The sequence below is a fragment of the Lutjanus erythropterus genome, chromosome 6, assembly GCF_056507025.1.
Source record: "Lutjanus erythropterus isolate fLutEry1 chromosome 6, fLutEry1.hap2, whole genome shotgun sequence".
Lineage (NCBI taxonomy): Eukaryota > Metazoa > Chordata > Actinopteri > Lutjaniformes > Lutjanidae > Lutjanus > Lutjanus erythropterus.
In genome coordinates this window covers 842,361-859,532 of record NC_139322.1, presented here as the reverse complement: position 1 = coordinate 859,532, position 17,172 = coordinate 842,361, and the positions used below count along the sequence as shown (strand labels likewise).

Sequence of the window (17,172 nt, the reverse complement as noted above, 5' to 3'; positions counted from 1 at the left end):
TTTGTAGGAATGAAAACTTGTTTTTCATGATCTTCATGTGACAAATTCAATAAAAAGTTGATCACAAAAAAAAAACAAACAGTTTTGTTGTATATTTTTCTTTCATGTGTTTACAAATGCTGTAAACAAAAAGATATTATCCTGAACAGGCCGGTTCTTTTATTTCCTTCAGTTATGCATTAAACAAACCTTTAATTTATCAGTTTATCTGGTTAAAAATCTACAGACTGAACCTTTAAAGAGGAGACATGTTGGAAGATGTTTGTCCTGATTGACAGCTGTCTCATCCAATCAGCAATGCTCACCTCCACCTTTTGCAAATCAAATTTATTGGTTATTTATTTATTTATTTATTTGCTGATGTATTGCTTTAAACGGCTACAGATTAAAGGTGCATTACACTCATTTACAGCAGGACGGTGTTCGCTGTACGTTCTGTGAACCTCATGAACTGAACATGGGTCACATGTCTTGAGGTGAAAGGGGCTGCTTAAATAATCCTTCAGTTAATACCACACACACACACACACACACACACACACACACACACACACACACACACACACACACACACTGATGCTAACACTTTAAACCATTGTAAACGTGTCAAACAGGATTCAGAGTAAATTGGATTTGTTTTTGTTCTTTTTGCAGAGAGATTAAAATAAAAAGATTTATGTCCTCACGCTGAAGACACACACACACACACACACACACACACACACACACACACACACACACACATAAAATACATTTAATCTCTTAGTCAGCGTTTCACTGATGCTGTTTGTTTAGAAACAGAAGCGAGAAGCTGAGCTCTTCATCTACTGATCTCTGCTGCAGTCGTCAGTCTGATGTTCTATTAAAGTCAAACACTGCAGTAACGTGATAAAAACCCTCCGTCTGTGTGAATGAACGCGTGGAGGCGGAGCCAAACCTCAGACAAAAGAAACAACTGTGAATCTACAATGAGAGCCGCCTCCTGCACACAAACTAAATATAACTGTGAGTGTGTGACGTCACGTCATGTGCTTCACAGCTATTAATAAACATACAGTCGTCAAATGACTGTACACACACACACACACACACACACACACACACACACACACACACACACAGCTGAAAGCAGCAGTCAGACTGCAGGAGGTGAAACTCTTCTGATTGGTGGAAGAAGTTTTCATCTCATCTTACAGATTAAAAATACTTTGATGTTAGAAGTCAGCAGTTTATAATTTTTATGATCAAAAGAGACATTTTGTCCAAAAACAGAAAAATAAAAAATCTCTCTGGAGCAACAACTACTAAACTGTCTCTTTTTCCTGAAGACTTTTCTTCTTTTATTTTCTCGTCCACAGACAGAAGAGCCACCGACAAAATTTAGAGGGAAAGGCGGCGAGCTGATGAAACACATTTTAGATGTCAAAATATTTAAATCTTTTAAAAAAGAAATAGCAGGAAACCAGAAACTGTGAAATGATTCTTCAGTCTGTACCAAACTGTTTAACTGCAAACATATAAACTTGATGTTAGACGTCAGCTTGAGGTCACTGAGTGTCGGTGTGATTATATGAGCCTGAGCAGTGGGCGGAGTTAACACCTGACCCGCCACAGGTGGTCAGGTGGAGATTTGATTTGACACACAGCGTTTTTAAAACAGAAGACCAGAGGAGCAAAGATCCAGATGAACTGAAATGTTAAAATGGTGAAAAGACTTTTGAATATATGCAAAGCTGTTTTCAGGATAAAGCTGAGAAAACCTAAACCTTACATGACTTTTTTTTTTTTTGGTTGAGTCGTGGATGGACTTTGTAACTCAGCTGTTTCTGTCTGATGGTTTTTGCTGCACAAACACTTCTAGCTGAGATAAATAAGAATAACTGGAACAAAAACAGTAAATGTCCTGAGCGACGCTGTTTAAATAAGTCCATAAATAAACCTGAGGGACGTGTTTGGGAGGAACAGCTGGTGTTTGTAGAAGTTTTACCTGATTCAGCGACGTGTGAGATGTCGACTCCCTGCTCAGCGGCCATGAAGCCCAGAATAGAAAACACAACAAAACCAGCAAAGAAACTGGTCCCACTGTTTATGAGAGCCAAGACGAAGGCGTCTCTGCAGGAGAGGAGACAGACGGAGCAGAAAATTAATCCACTTTTATAAACAACATCATTTTCACATCAGCATGTGTGCGTGCACGTGTGTGTGCGTGCACGTGTGTGTGTGTGTGTGTGTGTGTGTGTGTGTGTGCGTGCACGTGTGTGTGTGTGTGTGTGTGTGTGTGTGTGTGTGTGTGTGTGTGTACATGTGTGTCTCATACTTGTAGCAGTCGTTGTTGAAGCGGTTGTAGCTGCCCAGAGCGGTCAGAGCTCCCAGCCCGATGGCGTAAGAGAAGAAGATCTGTGTGCCAGCGTCAATCCACACCTGGAAACAGATCAGAGGTCAAAGGTCAAAAGTGTGTGATTAATTTATTCATTTACTTAGTTTTTATTTTGTTTAGATGAGTTTTCTTGTTTTTTTTCTTCCCCTTTGTACTAAATATCACTCTCTGCAAACCAACCAAACTCCATTGACAAAAGCAGTAATTTAAGCTCACAGAACACAGGAGCTGTTGGTCTGCTGCTGACTCCATCTGTTAGTGTGTTTGTATTATTGTGAGACTTTGGTGTTTCAAAAGGTTAATTTAGATTACCCAAAGCCACACAATAACACAACGAACAAACAGATCGAGGCAGCAATGAACGAGAAGCTCTTATGTTCTGTGAGGTAAAATGACTCGTTTCCCCTCTGGAGTTTGGTGGGTTTGGACAGAGCAATATTTAGCTTATATAATGTTAGTTTTCTGACATAAAAGACTGTTTGACAGAAAGGTAAAGCTGTAGGTGATGATGAGGACAAGTTATTACACTTGTTATGTCCAGTAATGAAGTAATAATATGAGGAGAAATGGACAGATAAAACCCTTAACCTTGTCTGACAGGCAGGGTGTTAAAGTTAACTGAAGGACAGTTTGCCTGAGAAACAAAATTCATGGCAGCAGTACCTGAGCCTCCTCCAGTTTGGACCAATCAGGTTTGATGTAGTACATGACACCGTCATAGGCTCCAGGAAGTGTGACTCCTCTGACCAGCAGGATGATGAGGACCACGTAGGGGAAGGTCGCCGTGAAGTACACAATCTGAAACACACACAGGAACACGTCAGTGTGGAATGTGACCAAGAACACTCGACATTTTTCATGGGTTGAAGTCAAAGAGGTCAGACAGAAGGTTTATTTCTCCAGATAATCTGTCCACCTGACAGGTGAGACAAAGAGAGACGCTGATTAAACAGCAGGATGACTGCACAGATGTGTTTGGACAAGTCACAGTCACAGGACGCTCTAACATCAGACATTTGACACTGGAAAAAAACATTTAGGGACTGAAACCTTTACGATCCAAAGAGACATTTTTGACTGAAAAAGAGCTGAAATTAATAAATTCTCTCTTTTTCCTGAAGACTTTTCTCTTTTTGATTTGACATCCACAGTTTACAGAGACTGACAAAAAAAATTACAACTTTTTTTAAATTGGATGTATAGACGACATATTTTTACCTTTAGAGAAACTTGTTTAACTTAAAACAATAATAATAATAATAATAATAATAATAATAATAATAATAATAATAATAATAATAATAACTCAAAACGTCAAGGCAGTGAACTGCGATAGATTTTGGAGTTCAGATCAAACTTTGTGACTTTTGAAATAAACTTCAAAAAGTTTTTTCATCCTATAATATTAAGTTGAGAAGATTTACTTTTTTTCTTTAGATAAACGTGAATCTTTGAGTTTTAGATTTTAAAAAGTTGATTTGTCTGAAAATGAAAAAGTTTTAATTGAAAATGTAAAAGATTTCACTTCACTTCAATGAATTTACTCATAAACACATTTTTTGGGGCGTTTCTAAAACTCAAAGATTTAAATTTATCTGAAGAAGAGAAGTGAACTATCTCAAGTATCTCAAGGAGTTTTCTGTTTTTACAGTGGAGACCTAAAATAATGATAAATGAAGATTAAAATGTTTTTTTTTAAAAAGCTGTTATTTATTTCCATGTATTTTTTTTTCCAAAGCCACCAGGAGCCACAGGAGAGGAGCTGAAGAGCCCAAAGTCAGGACCCGCCCTGCTCTGCCTCTGATTGGTTTACCCTGATATTCTTACCCTGATCCTAACCAATCACTCCTCATGTCTAAACCAACCCAACCAAAAAAGGCAATGAGTACTAACCAATCAGAGGCGGAGCAGGCCAGATCACAATCTTTTCCTCAATTTGAGCAAAGTGCACTTGTTGCAGGAGTCTGGACGTGAACTCTGGACTTTGTGCGTCCCGACCACCTCCCTTTGACTTAACGTAACTCAAGGAAATATGTTGTCACCAACAACATGAAGACAAAACAAACAATTCAGTAATGATTCCTATGAGACAGGGACGCTGAGAGCGACGCTCTGATTGGTGGAGCCTGAGGGGAAAACCTCCAGACACTATTCAGGGCTTAAAAACCCCTCAGCCATCTCTATATTTAAATGAACTGAAATGACTCAGTGTTGTAACTAAACTCCCTCGTGTTCATCAGCGTCTCCTTCATCTTTATACACTCTCTGTATCTATATGGACTTTGATGTTTACTATTATTTGTCATTTCATCCTAATAAAATCGATTACCTTATCTGGTTATCAGCCGCACAACTTTATAGATCGTACAAAGTACGTTTTACGTGCAAACATCGTGAACTATGTGGTTAAAAACAGCTTCTCAGTTTACGAGAAAAGACGGATTGTGATGTAACTGTGTATGTTGAGGGTGTGTCTGTGTGTGTTGAAGTTTGTGAGTCACAGGTTCATGTGCTTTCATGTTGCACAGGGTTTTAGCTTTAAGTTGTATGTGCAGAGATTTCACTGTTAAAGGGGTGTAAAGGATATAATGGAAATTATCACTACAAACCCTGAATTGCTCATAAAGTTGGGACAAAGACAAGATTTTTATTGTTTAAACTTAAACTTAAACAATGTTTGTCAAATGAAAAATAGATGTGAAAACTGTTTCCACATGTGGTCGATAAAATGTCAGAAAATGCTGATCAAAGTCCAAGATGACGTCCTCAAATGTCAAATGTCCCTCACTTCAGCTTGTCGTTTCCTTTCACATTGTGTGCCTGAACGCACCGTTTCACCTCCCTGTTCTCTGCGCTCACGGCCCTATCAGCTGTTAAAAAAACAGCGGAATGGTCCTTTAACAGCGAGTTCCATCTGTGAGAATCAGGTAAAGAAAACAAACATGAACCTGATCTGAGGAAACAAAAGGAGACGTGACCTGCTGAGACTGTATGTACACACACACACACACACACACACACACACACGCACACACACACACACACACACAGAGGAATGTGTAGTTTCAGCACCATGGAGAGCGTCGGGTCTCAGGTGGAGTCGAGTTTCAGTCAAATCACAGCGGAGGACATTTTTCTACAATGATCCCACAGCCTCAGGCTAACACACACACACACACACACACACACACACACACACACACACACACACACACAGGTGATTGAGTTCAGCACAATAAAATCATAAAAATAATAATTTTATTGATCCATTTAATATAATCAACTAATAAAAGAGAATCATTAACCAGCAGATGTGATGATCTTTTACTCACTTATCAAATCTTTGTTTTCTTTTGAAGGTTCCATCTTGCGGTTCTGTGTTGTTTTATCTGATTTATTCATTTATTCCACTCTTTTAAAACGTTATCGATCACGTCCGGCTGCAGGAAGTGGATCCTGGATATTTACGAATCACTGGGACTTTAATTTATGAAAGATTCGGAGATCTACTGTGATCTTTCTGAACAGTGTTCCACCTCTTCAGCACCGTGTGAGAGCAGCTGAGGAACATTTGAACATTTTCAGGCTCCACTTTTAAAGTTCTAAAATAGACACAGAACGTCTTGTTAAGATAATCTGCAGTGTCGTTTTTATTTATTTTATTTTTATTTACTTGCTTTTGTTTTGATGTCTTTTAAATGTAATGTTTGAACTATTTCTTGGCTTGTTTTTATTTTTTATTTTTATGATCTCTAATGTTCTTTAAACGTTTTATTTGAATTTATTTGATTTCTGTGCTCCTGGAAATAAACTTGCTTTGCCTGTTCTTCATCCTCTGTACTTTAATTGGCCTGATTTTATTTAGTTGTCATGCTGACATGTTTTAATCTTAATTTTTCCAAGTAAAGCACTTTGTAACTTTATTTCAAAGATGCTCTATGAATGATTATAATTATTATTTATAGCTGTAAAGCATTCTGCTTTTAAATTAAAGAGAAATGTTATTGTTAATGATATTTACTGTACCTTTTAAACCTGGCTTTTAATTGAACTTTATCTATTTATTTGTATTTATCAGTTTTCCTTGCTGGCATATCTTTTTATTTTCTCCACTGATTATTATAAACTTATTTATTCACTTATTTATTGATTGATTTTAATGGAAAGATTTTATGTCTCTGGTGTTTCCTGTTTTTAATGAGTGCTGTTCATATTTTAGTCGTTGTATGAAAAGCGTTTTATATATAATGTCTGATTGATTGATTGATTCTAATAAATCATGAAATCATGAAGTTTCTACAGCTGCAGTGTCCCCGTTTAAAATGTCTGAGGCTGGAATAACTGCTTGAATTTGTCCATTTCACGTTAATCAGAGTTCAAATTAAAGCAGAATGTTTCTCTGAATGAATCAGTGTCTGTTTATGAGTCGCAAGAACTCATTAATAATCTTTTAGAAGGAGTTGATGTCTATTAACTGTTAAATTAAGCAACATATTAATGGAGTTTGGCAGCAGTGAGTGTATTTTCAGAAAACTGGATTTCAACCTATTTAATCTACACACACAGCTCCAACTCTGCAGAACTCTCCTTTAAATATACTTTTAATTAATATACAAATCATTTTTAAACATATTAAATGAGTATTTAATCATAATTCATATCAGGAAAATAAAGCAGTGTGGAGTTATGAGGTTTTCAGCTGACACTGATGAGTGATGGACTCGCTCTCTCTCTTTTATTTCCAGTGTGCCTCAGCCTCTCTCGCCCTGCTCTGATCTGACACTCAGCTTTCAGCCTCCTGCTGACAATCAACAACAAAAAACTGTTTCTGTTGGTACTGAGAGCCGTGTGAACGCTGCTGGAGAGCACACACACACACACACACACACACACACACACACAGGCTGGACAGGATGGAGGCTGGATTATGATGGAGGCCTGCAGGGGTCAAATCTGTGAGCAAAGTCACAGAGTTTCACTTGGCGGAAACATTTCGGAAGGCAAATAAAATCATCAATCATAAATATTATCTGATAAAACAATAATACTAATCAAACTTTATCTCCTACTAAAGATAGCAGAAAGTTCACAGTTCATATAGACGCAGTATAAACCACAGATCATTAATGAACCTCAAACAGAGAAAATCATCTTCACACCGTGTGAGAAAAGGATGTTTGGGACGAATGAATCTGAGCTTCTCGAGCTGCAGAACTGCAGACACGACATTCATGCAGATGTTTTAGCAACATCTGCTGAAAAGTTTTTGGAATTTGGTTCATTCAGTCACTAAATCAGTCCCAAAGAATAAAACTTTATTTAAGTCCTTGTTTGTGTTTATTAAATGACACATCAGATTTACAATTATATCCAAAAAATGCAGAATATTAATTAGTGAAGAAATGTGTACTTTTTTTTTGGAAAAATGAATCCCCTCCTACTTTTCAGCTGTTCCTGGACCAGTTATCAAAGATCCTAACATTTGAGAGACTGACCTTAAGAACATTTAAAAAATGATTGTAGTGTTTTTTTCAGGGCTCTGTACTTAACAAAGATGTTTTCTGAAGTCTATGAAATTATTCATTTATTCCTTCTTTTTTTTTTAAACTCAGAAATACACCGAGGTAAAACAATAAAATAAATCTCCTAGACACAGAAAACACCAAAGAGAAACTTACATGAAAGTGGCAACAAGAAGGGAAAAAAGAAAAACAATAAAAGCCACAATAAAATTTTAAGAATAAATGGAAACTTCAATAATAAATTTAAACAGTTAAAATTTAAGATGTATGAAGATAAAACAGGAACATCTGGAGGTAAAGATTTAAACTGGATAAAAATGTGAAAAGCTTAAAATTGTTCTGCTTGTTGTTCCTCGCTGCAGCTGCACGACATGAAAAACGGGATTTTCAAAATTCTTTAGCAGGGACTGATGTGTTGACCAGAACATCTCTACAACACCACATTTTATCTAAAATGATATTTTGACACATTTTGCCTTAAATAAATATTGTGCTTCCTGTGATTTGAACATTACAGTTTCAAACTGTTCATCTTCACTGAGCACATGTGTGTATTTTTAAAGTTTCACTCTCACATGTGATGAAAAGCTGCACACACACGTCATGTATCCGTACAGTACAGTACTCAGTACAGTACACGAGGATTTCTCTCCGTGTCTCTCAGTCACGTCCCACTGCAGTCAAGCCGCCCTCCCACAGGACAACCAATCACAGCCTGCCACCTCACAGCACCCCCCCCCCCACCCCCATCACTGTCCCTCTACAGCCCACCTCCTGCCGTCGTCATGGTGACGCTTAGCCAGCCATGTGACAGCAAGTGTGTACGAGTCTCATCATCACGAGCCAATGAAACACGCCAGTGAATCACAGCAGCACGCTCTCGTCTGAAGGTTGTAGTGTTAAAGGAACAGTCCCACCGTTTTTTCTCCAGAGAACTGAAGGAAGGAACGAGGAGGAATATTCTAAACCGGATTTTTAGACCAAAATGAGGCACCAAACGACCTCGCTGTTGTTTTATGTCTTATTGATATGAAGCAGCTGTTTGGATGCTGATCAATCAGCTGTTATGTAATTGGCTGTAATGAACCCAGCTGTCAGCAGGATGTGTGCTCCTATCATTATCATTAATATTATTACTGTTATTACTATTATCATAATTATTACTAGTATTACTATTATTACTGTGCTCCTGTATTAAAGACATTGTGGGGACACAGACCTGTTTACACACCGACGTTGTGGGGACTAACCTCCCATCAGGTCCCCGCAAGGTCGCTGTTTAATTTCAGTTTAAGATTTAACTAATTAACCTTTTGAAAATTTACCACAGTGACTTGAAAGACATGAATCTAATATCAGTACATCAATTAATAAACATATAATTATAGCGGTAGTAATGTACATTATGGGGGCAGCTGATTACACACCTGAACTATGGGGACTCATGTCCTGAGGTCCCAACAAGGTGACCCTTTAGTTAAGGGTCATTCATATCAATCATTTTTATGATTGTTAGACCCTTCTGATAAATTTAGACAGGACAGGATTTATTTCAATTTTGATTTGTGAAGTCGTCATTTTTTAAGGTTTTAGTTGTATATTGCGCCACATAATTGTGCCTGAATTGTTACTACAGGGCACAACACCACCACTATTTGTTTTATTATCTTTCATTTTGTTTTATCATAACATTTTAACATAACGTGTAATTGTTTATAAAGTGCTTTGTAAAAAATAAAATAAATAACAGTATGGCATGCACAAGATGAAGTGTTTGTTTGTTTGTGTTTACCTTCCCGGTGGATTTGACTCCCTTCCAGACACAGAAGTAAACCATGACCCAGACGGCCATCAGACACAACATGAGCTCCCAGTTAAACTGTCCAGGATCGTCCAGACCAGAGGAGATGTTCAGCACTTTGTTCCTACACAGAGACAGAAGAGGACGACGTTTACAACAAACCCAAAGTCAAAGAGATGCTGAGATTCATATCAACCTGATGTTGTAGCATGAAGAGGAAACAGCCAGTCTGGCTCTGTCTAAAATACAGTAAGTTAAGTAATAAATCCTGTTCTCTGGATCTTTTTTGTCAGTTTTTAATATTTGCAGTTTGAAACAGGGACGTGATGTTTAAAAAGAAGATTTATTCATTTGTCACACGTCCAGTGTTTCAAAACCATGAGAGGAATAAGAAAGCCTGGAGTAACATTTTGAAAAAAAAGGGAGTAAAAAGAGGATTTTAATCAGTCACTGACTCTTTTATTCACTTACAGTTTTACTGTCAGCTGTCCTGTCCTGACCTCCTGTCTCTTCTCCTCAGAGACACAGAGCTGCTGACCTGACTCTAAATTCAAACACTAATGAGCTCTGACACCTAACGAACATTTTCACCTCGTTAACTGCTCATTGTGTTAATAACCTGCTGTGAAAACATGGCCTCCCTGCAGCAGGAAATCAAATCAAACACACCCCACAATTTGCAGCAGAAACAAAGCTGTAATTCAGCCTCAACAGGTGAAATTAAGTCCTGAGCCCTAGTGGCCATTAGAGGAACTGCAGCTTCAACACTCAGCTGCGAAGATTCAAACTTGTAATTTCATTCACTTTAAATCTGGATATGTTTTTGTCTTAGAAACATATTTCCATCCAAATGTGTTGTAATTTTTTAAAGAAATTCTGAGTAAAGCAGCAAAAGAAAATGTAAATAAATGCTTGTTTCCATCCACTACCATTATGTGAGATAAGCAGTAGATTTTTTTTTTTAGTAAATTCTCCTGTCTGAAAATAAGGTGAGGATACAAGGCGATTTTATTTTATTTTTATTTTATAATTAGGGCTGAACAATTTGATAAAAAACAAAGTCATGTTGAAATTATTTTGACTGAAATTGCGATACATGATAAGATTATTGGAAACGATCAGTTCACTGAAAAAAAAACTATTAAAGTGATGATGATGTGAAATTTATTGAAGGTCTGAACCAAACAAACATGTTTTCTTTCATCTGGAGAAGATTTTCAGGCCACCTCACCTTTTACCTCATTATAATGATGCTTTCTCAAAAATCTTTCCTTTGTCAGAAAGTTATGATTTGGTTCAGCGATTTGGTTATTGCACTCGGCCATATTGCGATTTTTTATTGCAATTGCGAACTGTGCGGACCCATTTACAACAAGGTTGTAAAATGAGATTTTGTTGTGCTTCCCTCTTTAATTGATTGACTGCAATTGATTGAATTGATTAAAACTGTTGCACCACCACAGAGGAAGAAGGCGCAACAAGATAACAATATTAAAAGAGCTCCTGTTGAAGCTCAAACTGTAAAAAACAGGATGTAAATCATATATTTGTGATCCATCAGATCTGTGTGGAGCCATCATGGATGTGTTATAGAGCCATGAGAGCTGTGAGGAAACAGCTGATCAGTCATGTGACTTAAGTGTTCAGTACATCAGAACTTATTCAGAGAAAGTGTTTCCATCTCCCATTATGAAAAAGACAAAAAAAAACCTCAAAAGAGCAAAAAAAAACTTTTCATGTGCTTCTTCAAAAACACACTGATGGAAAAACGATGACTGACTCAGTGGCAAAGAAAGGAAACAGGAACTCTGATGATCAGAGCAGAAATCCCCCAAATAAACTGTAACTATGGTAACTGTTTTGATCACACGTCTTTGACTTTGACTTTGATTTATCGTACAGGTCTGATCTTTTTCCATATTTTTCTCACAGCCACAAGCCCTCTTTGACTTCCTGTCTGTGGCTCGCAGCTTCAAGCCGATTGGTTCCTACTGAAGCCGTTAATCTTAAAGCTGATTGATTAGCAGAATCTGAATAATTCAAATCCAAAGGATATCCAAACCTAAACAGATGGAGAGGTAAAAAAGCTCTTGCCGTCTGAAGGCACCAGTGACGATGGCTGTCTAGACTCTTACTCTGGTCCTGACGACACGCTGCGTTCAAATGGAATTTGTAATTATGAACTCTGAGCTTTCTCGTAAACACGACACCGTTTGAACGCACCGAGACTGTGACTATGTTCTAGAAGCTCATCCAGTGTAACTATGGTAACTGCTGGATATTTAACTTCCTTAAATGAGTTGAAGGTTGAAGCTCCTCCTGTCACGCTGTGTCCTCGTGGACTCTGTTGATGTTTTTGGGTTTTGGAGCCGTGACGAACAGTTGACAGTTAGCTGGGCTGAAAAGACACCAACATATTCCAGATGGGATCAAGAGATTTACACCAGGAGGAGGTTAAGCTGCTGCTGCTGCAGCAATAAGACATAATCCACAACAATAACAACAAGAATGACTCAACTAATGAAAGGGCTAACTGCTTTATATGCTTCTGCTTCAGTGCATGAAATCCCTGCAGCACCTGAAGGCAGCAGGATATGCTGATAAATCTGCAGCCAGAGAGCAATGCTGCCGCTCACTGTGTTTATCTGCATTAAATCAGCTGAAAACAACATCAGGCTGCTGCAGTATAACCACACACACCTGTACACACACCTGTACACACACCGCTCGTCTCTTTTCCAACTTTCTTTGTATCCTTGAAACACATCGCAGTACAAAAGCTGTTGTGTAACTATGGGACTACATATGAGGTGAAACATTATTGCTAAAATAGCAATATAATAGCGTTAATTTCTTTAATTTTTATTTTGAGCAATTTTACTTGATGGTAAATCCGACTCATCTGTGTTTGAGTGCAGATTTGTGGTGATGTGTGTGACATGTTGAACATGTCTGAGGTAAATCTTTCCATTTGTTTTTGTTACCACTTTGAACTGTGATTGGTACAGCGCGTGGAGGCGCACAGTCCATGCGCCAGAACTACCAACGCCAAACTACCAACTACCAAAAATATTAGACTGGATCCGTTTATGATGATTATTCATAATTAAGTTTGAGGGTCAAATTGGCTGCAGAATCTGAACTTGTCAAACAACTTGCAACCATCACAACTGATTAACTTCAACCACATCCAGTTTTATCAAACATCCTGTCTGATCTGAGCCAACCTGTCCACAAGAGAAAAACGTTCCTCAGGATAAACCCAACAGAACACGACCCACAGACCAGAACCAGAACCAGAACTCACTCCCAGAACTCGATGATGGGCGATCGAGCCTCAGCTAGGTCGGCGCAGGTCATGTTGCCGACGATGGTGGTGTTGGCGAGGCTGCCGTTGTTGCAGTCCTGGTGACGGAAGATCTCGGTGCAGCTGGGCGTGTTCCATTCGTTGTCGCAGGTGGACCAGGGAAGGGTGGCGTTAAAGGACTTGATCAGGTAGTAGAAGCCCCAGGCCAGAACCATGATGTAATAGGTGTTACAGAAGAACACGATCACCATGGAGGCATAACCCAGACCTGAGGAAGAGGAGGAAGAAGAGCAGAATAATATCATTACATACACATACATGTTACGGACCAAACAACCAAATTATTGCCAGATTGATCACTGGTTGAAAAATAGGATCAAATGTTTGTTCCTACTTTTCAATTGACAGGATTGTGGCAGAATTAATTGATCGATTTTTAAGCTAACTCTCAGCTAGCCTCAGGTTACATACTCTGAAGGTGATGATATGGATACACGTGAAAAGGAAAAGATCAAAGTGCAGGACTTCATGAATTGTGTAACTTTAGTTGGCACATATTGAGGATGAGTTCAGCGAGTGCACGGTGGCAGATTTATTAACGTACAGATAACGTGCAGGTTTTTTTACCTCCATCAATCAATCGATTGGTTGACGATCAAGGAGAAGGTTGACCAAAATGTTCTTTGGGTCAATACAACGCCTGTGTACCAACTGAACCGCTGATAGTCGCGGATATCCTGACTAATTCATCAATGGTGAGGCATCGTTGGGTCAGTCACATAAAGCAGACCGCGGTGAGGTTACTGGGTCAAAACAGACACCTACATTTATCTTAATCTATGTTTATGAGGTGATTTTATGAGTTTATAAAATGTGTTTATGATTTTATGAGAATCAGGTGGAGATGAACTCTCTGAACTTGAACTCCAGAACGTGGACGGTACCTGTGAGGTGAAAAGGCTGGAAGCACCACGTGTTTTGTTACAGTAGATTGACAATAAAGTTTGTCCTTGAAAGACCATGTCTCTGCTGAGTCAACTGAATCTGAGGACGAGGTTCATGAGTGAGGAGTTTTCAGGTCACTTTTAGAAAGATGAAAAGCCTGAACTGCATTACAACAGTTAAATCTCTTCTGTGGACTGAAGGCAGAGCCACGAGTGTGTCAGGGAGACTCAGAGGGGCCCAGAGGGGCTCCTGACACACCCACAGCTGCAGAATGAATATTTACTTATAGCATTACTATTATGATTTGTTTCCCAAACATTCATTTTTTGCGGCTGGTCGTCACAATCTCAACATCAGCTGCTGCTTATTAATTTTCTGTGTGCACCTCTCTCTCTGCCGTGTCTGGAAGGGAACCCTTGCTTTGCAAAAGTCTCACGAGGTTTGTAAGTCGTTGTTTAAGTTAAAATGATCACTCCTGCACGATGTCCCTCAGGTCTGTGGTTCCCTTCTAGATATGACCCTCTCTGACTCTCACAAACTCTGAACAACAGATCTGTCTGAGAACACGACCACCAACAGCCAGAACCAGAACAAGAAAAAGGACTGATAACCACGGTTCACTACACACGGGATCCACAGACTACATGTAACCATCACAGTGTTTTAGTGTCTGTTACTTTTTTATCAGTAATAAAAGCAGAAATCTGACAGCAGAGTGTCAGTGAACAGACAGACGATGCTGTTTCACTCTGCAGCTCATCTCTGTGAAGACTGATTTAAAATTATACAGCATTATATATATATATAGCATATATCATCATCATCATCATCATCATCATCATTATTATTATTATCGTGATGAGTACAGACAGAGACAGATCAAAGCCAAGTGCATTTTTGAGATAATTTAACCCTAATCTCACCTTTTTTTTCTGAAAAATGATCTGATCTGTGACTCAAAACCATGATATGATCTGAACTGTGAATTTTGTGATCCGTTGCAGCTTTATTGTAAATAGAATAACTGATGGCACCAGGTAGAGACACGGAGAAATAAGAATTTCATTACACTTGATAACAAACATGTTTACTTTTGCGTGACAATAAACCCTTTCAGTAAAGTTAACTGTCTCTATTTGTGCTCTCCAGAGGATGAACACTTCTGTCCAGTAGCGCCACCCTCAGGCCAACTGACCGCTGGTGTCGTTCCCTTTCACAGTGTCAGAGTGTGTGCATGTGAAGGTGGAGCTCCGTCAACACCAGCTGAAGTTTAAAGGTTAGAGGAAGGTCTGTGTAGTAAAGTGAGTTAATATTACAGTCATAAATAGTCATGTGGTCAGATCAGACGGCTGATAAACTCAGTGTGTAAAGCAAACAAAGATATAGTGAATCACGCGGCATAAAAGAGAAGTATTTATCGGTGTGTGTGTGTTGCTGGTAGTTTTCCAGCCGTGTCTGCAGGCACGTACAGCAGGATCACAGATTATCACCTCCAGATAAACCTCGACAGAAAGCTGAATGTGTGTTTGCAGACTGACGTGTCCACTCAAACTCCTCTAAACTGCTTACTGCTTAGATTTATGCTGCTGTGATTTTTTTCAGGCCATCGATGCAGTCGCCCGTTCGCTTCACACACTGCTCAAGTTGTTTTTTCTTAAATGCACTTTTCTATGGCAGCACTGGAGGAAACCGTCCTGAGTTATTCGTACAAACTGCTCGGTCATCCTCACAGAGCTCCGCGTTAAAATGTTTACAGACACGTACAAAGAAACTGGTACTGGTTCTCACATTCAGGCTAAAAGTTCTGCATAATTAAGGTTACAGCCGCTTTGAGTGACAGGTGACCCATTTTTTCATTAGCTGGGCGTCAGCCGAGTCAGACGCTGCCAAGATGGTGACGATGGAGCCACCAGCACGTCTCAGAGACTAAACAGCCTGTCCCTACATTCACACTGTGAGCCTCGGTGCTTAGTGGGTCGAATCAGAATTGAAAAGATCAGATTTGTTGTGATTTGTTCTGTTCATACTGTCATGAAACAGATCTGACAACAGAGATATAAGATATGAGCAAAAATCAGATTTACCTGCAGTGAACAAAACTTACATGTATCACCTGTCTAATGTGAACAAAAGTGTGAAGATGAAACTTAAAGCAGAAGATCCACTAAAATTCATCCGGTTATATTGTAGATAAAAATGTCATATGGAGGTGACTGACACATGTGAAGCCCCACAGGCACAAAGAGTTTTCATTTGTGGCGGACTGCACCTTTAAAGAGCGGAGCGATGTTCCACACGTTGATGCTGCCGGCCTTCATGAACTGTCCCAGAGAGATCTCCAGGAAGAAGATCGGGATTCCCCCGACGAAGATGAACAGCAGGTAGGGGATGAGGAAGACGCCTGCAGGAGGAGACGGGTTAAAGGGTGAGTTCACATCTTTTTGAAACTTTTGAACAATCATGTTACAGACGCTCAAAGAGTTTTCAGTCCATGAATAAATAAATGAACCAGCATGAAGAGAGTCGAGTTATGATTTTCTTCAGCACTTCTGGAACAGAAACCTTTTCAATTTTTTTAGTTCATACTGTAAAGAAAAATATGAAGGAGCAGTGTGCAGGATTGACTGTGCTCAGTGACTGGAGGAGAGCAGCAGTACGTTCAGTCGACCAATCAGCAGCAAGCCAACCACTGATGTCCCATTGTTTATGTGGGGAATTCGTCCTCCTTCTCTTTTTATTAGAAATGGTTTAATTTGATTATTTACTGGGTAACTTCAGTTATTTTGCCAACCTGGACTCTATTTTCTCATGTTTTTGTGTCTAAGTTTCCATCCATCCATCCATTTTCTGTAACCGCTTATTCCAGAAGGGTCGCGGGGGGGCGGAGTCTATCCCAGTTGACATTGGGCGAGAGGCGGGGTTCACTCTGGACAAGTCGCCAGTTCATCACAGGACTGACACATAGAGACAGACGTCTAAGTTTCTAATGGAGACAAGTCTTTAAATTTGTCCGGTACCGAGGGAGAACGCTGCAGCCGTTGGAACCAAAACGGGAACTGAAGATTGTCAAAGAACTTCCACTAAAAGTTCTCACTGTTGTCTTTGCAGAAGTTTTTGTCTGGGAACAGATCATTTACAGCCCTCACCAAACTCACCAGACTCCCTCTGAAAAACTCTAATTTAAACTTTTAACAACTTTAATAAAACTCAACAAAATAAA

At 39.1% G+C, this 17,172-nt stretch overlaps 1 protein-coding gene across 1 annotated transcript in view; it reads right to left on the bottom strand.

The window, feature by feature from the left end:
• The window catches only part of slc6a8 (solute carrier family 6 member 8), a 41,055-nt gene that overhangs the window by 6,627 nt on the left and 17,256 nt on the right, over positions 1–17,172 (bottom strand). The window contains exons 2-7 of the mRNA XM_084720141.1: positions 16,222–16,353; positions 13,008–13,275; positions 9,692–9,824; positions 3,041–3,175; positions 2,318–2,421; positions 1,988–2,112 (exon numbers count right to left, since the gene is read on the bottom strand). Coding sequence (XP_084576267.1) covers positions 1,988–2,112; positions 2,318–2,421; positions 3,041–3,175; positions 9,692–9,824; positions 13,008–13,275; positions 16,222–16,353 — 897 coding nt within the window. The remainder of the gene's footprint in view (positions 1–1,987; positions 2,113–2,317; positions 2,422–3,040; positions 3,176–9,691; positions 9,825–13,007; positions 13,276–16,221; positions 16,354–17,172) is intronic.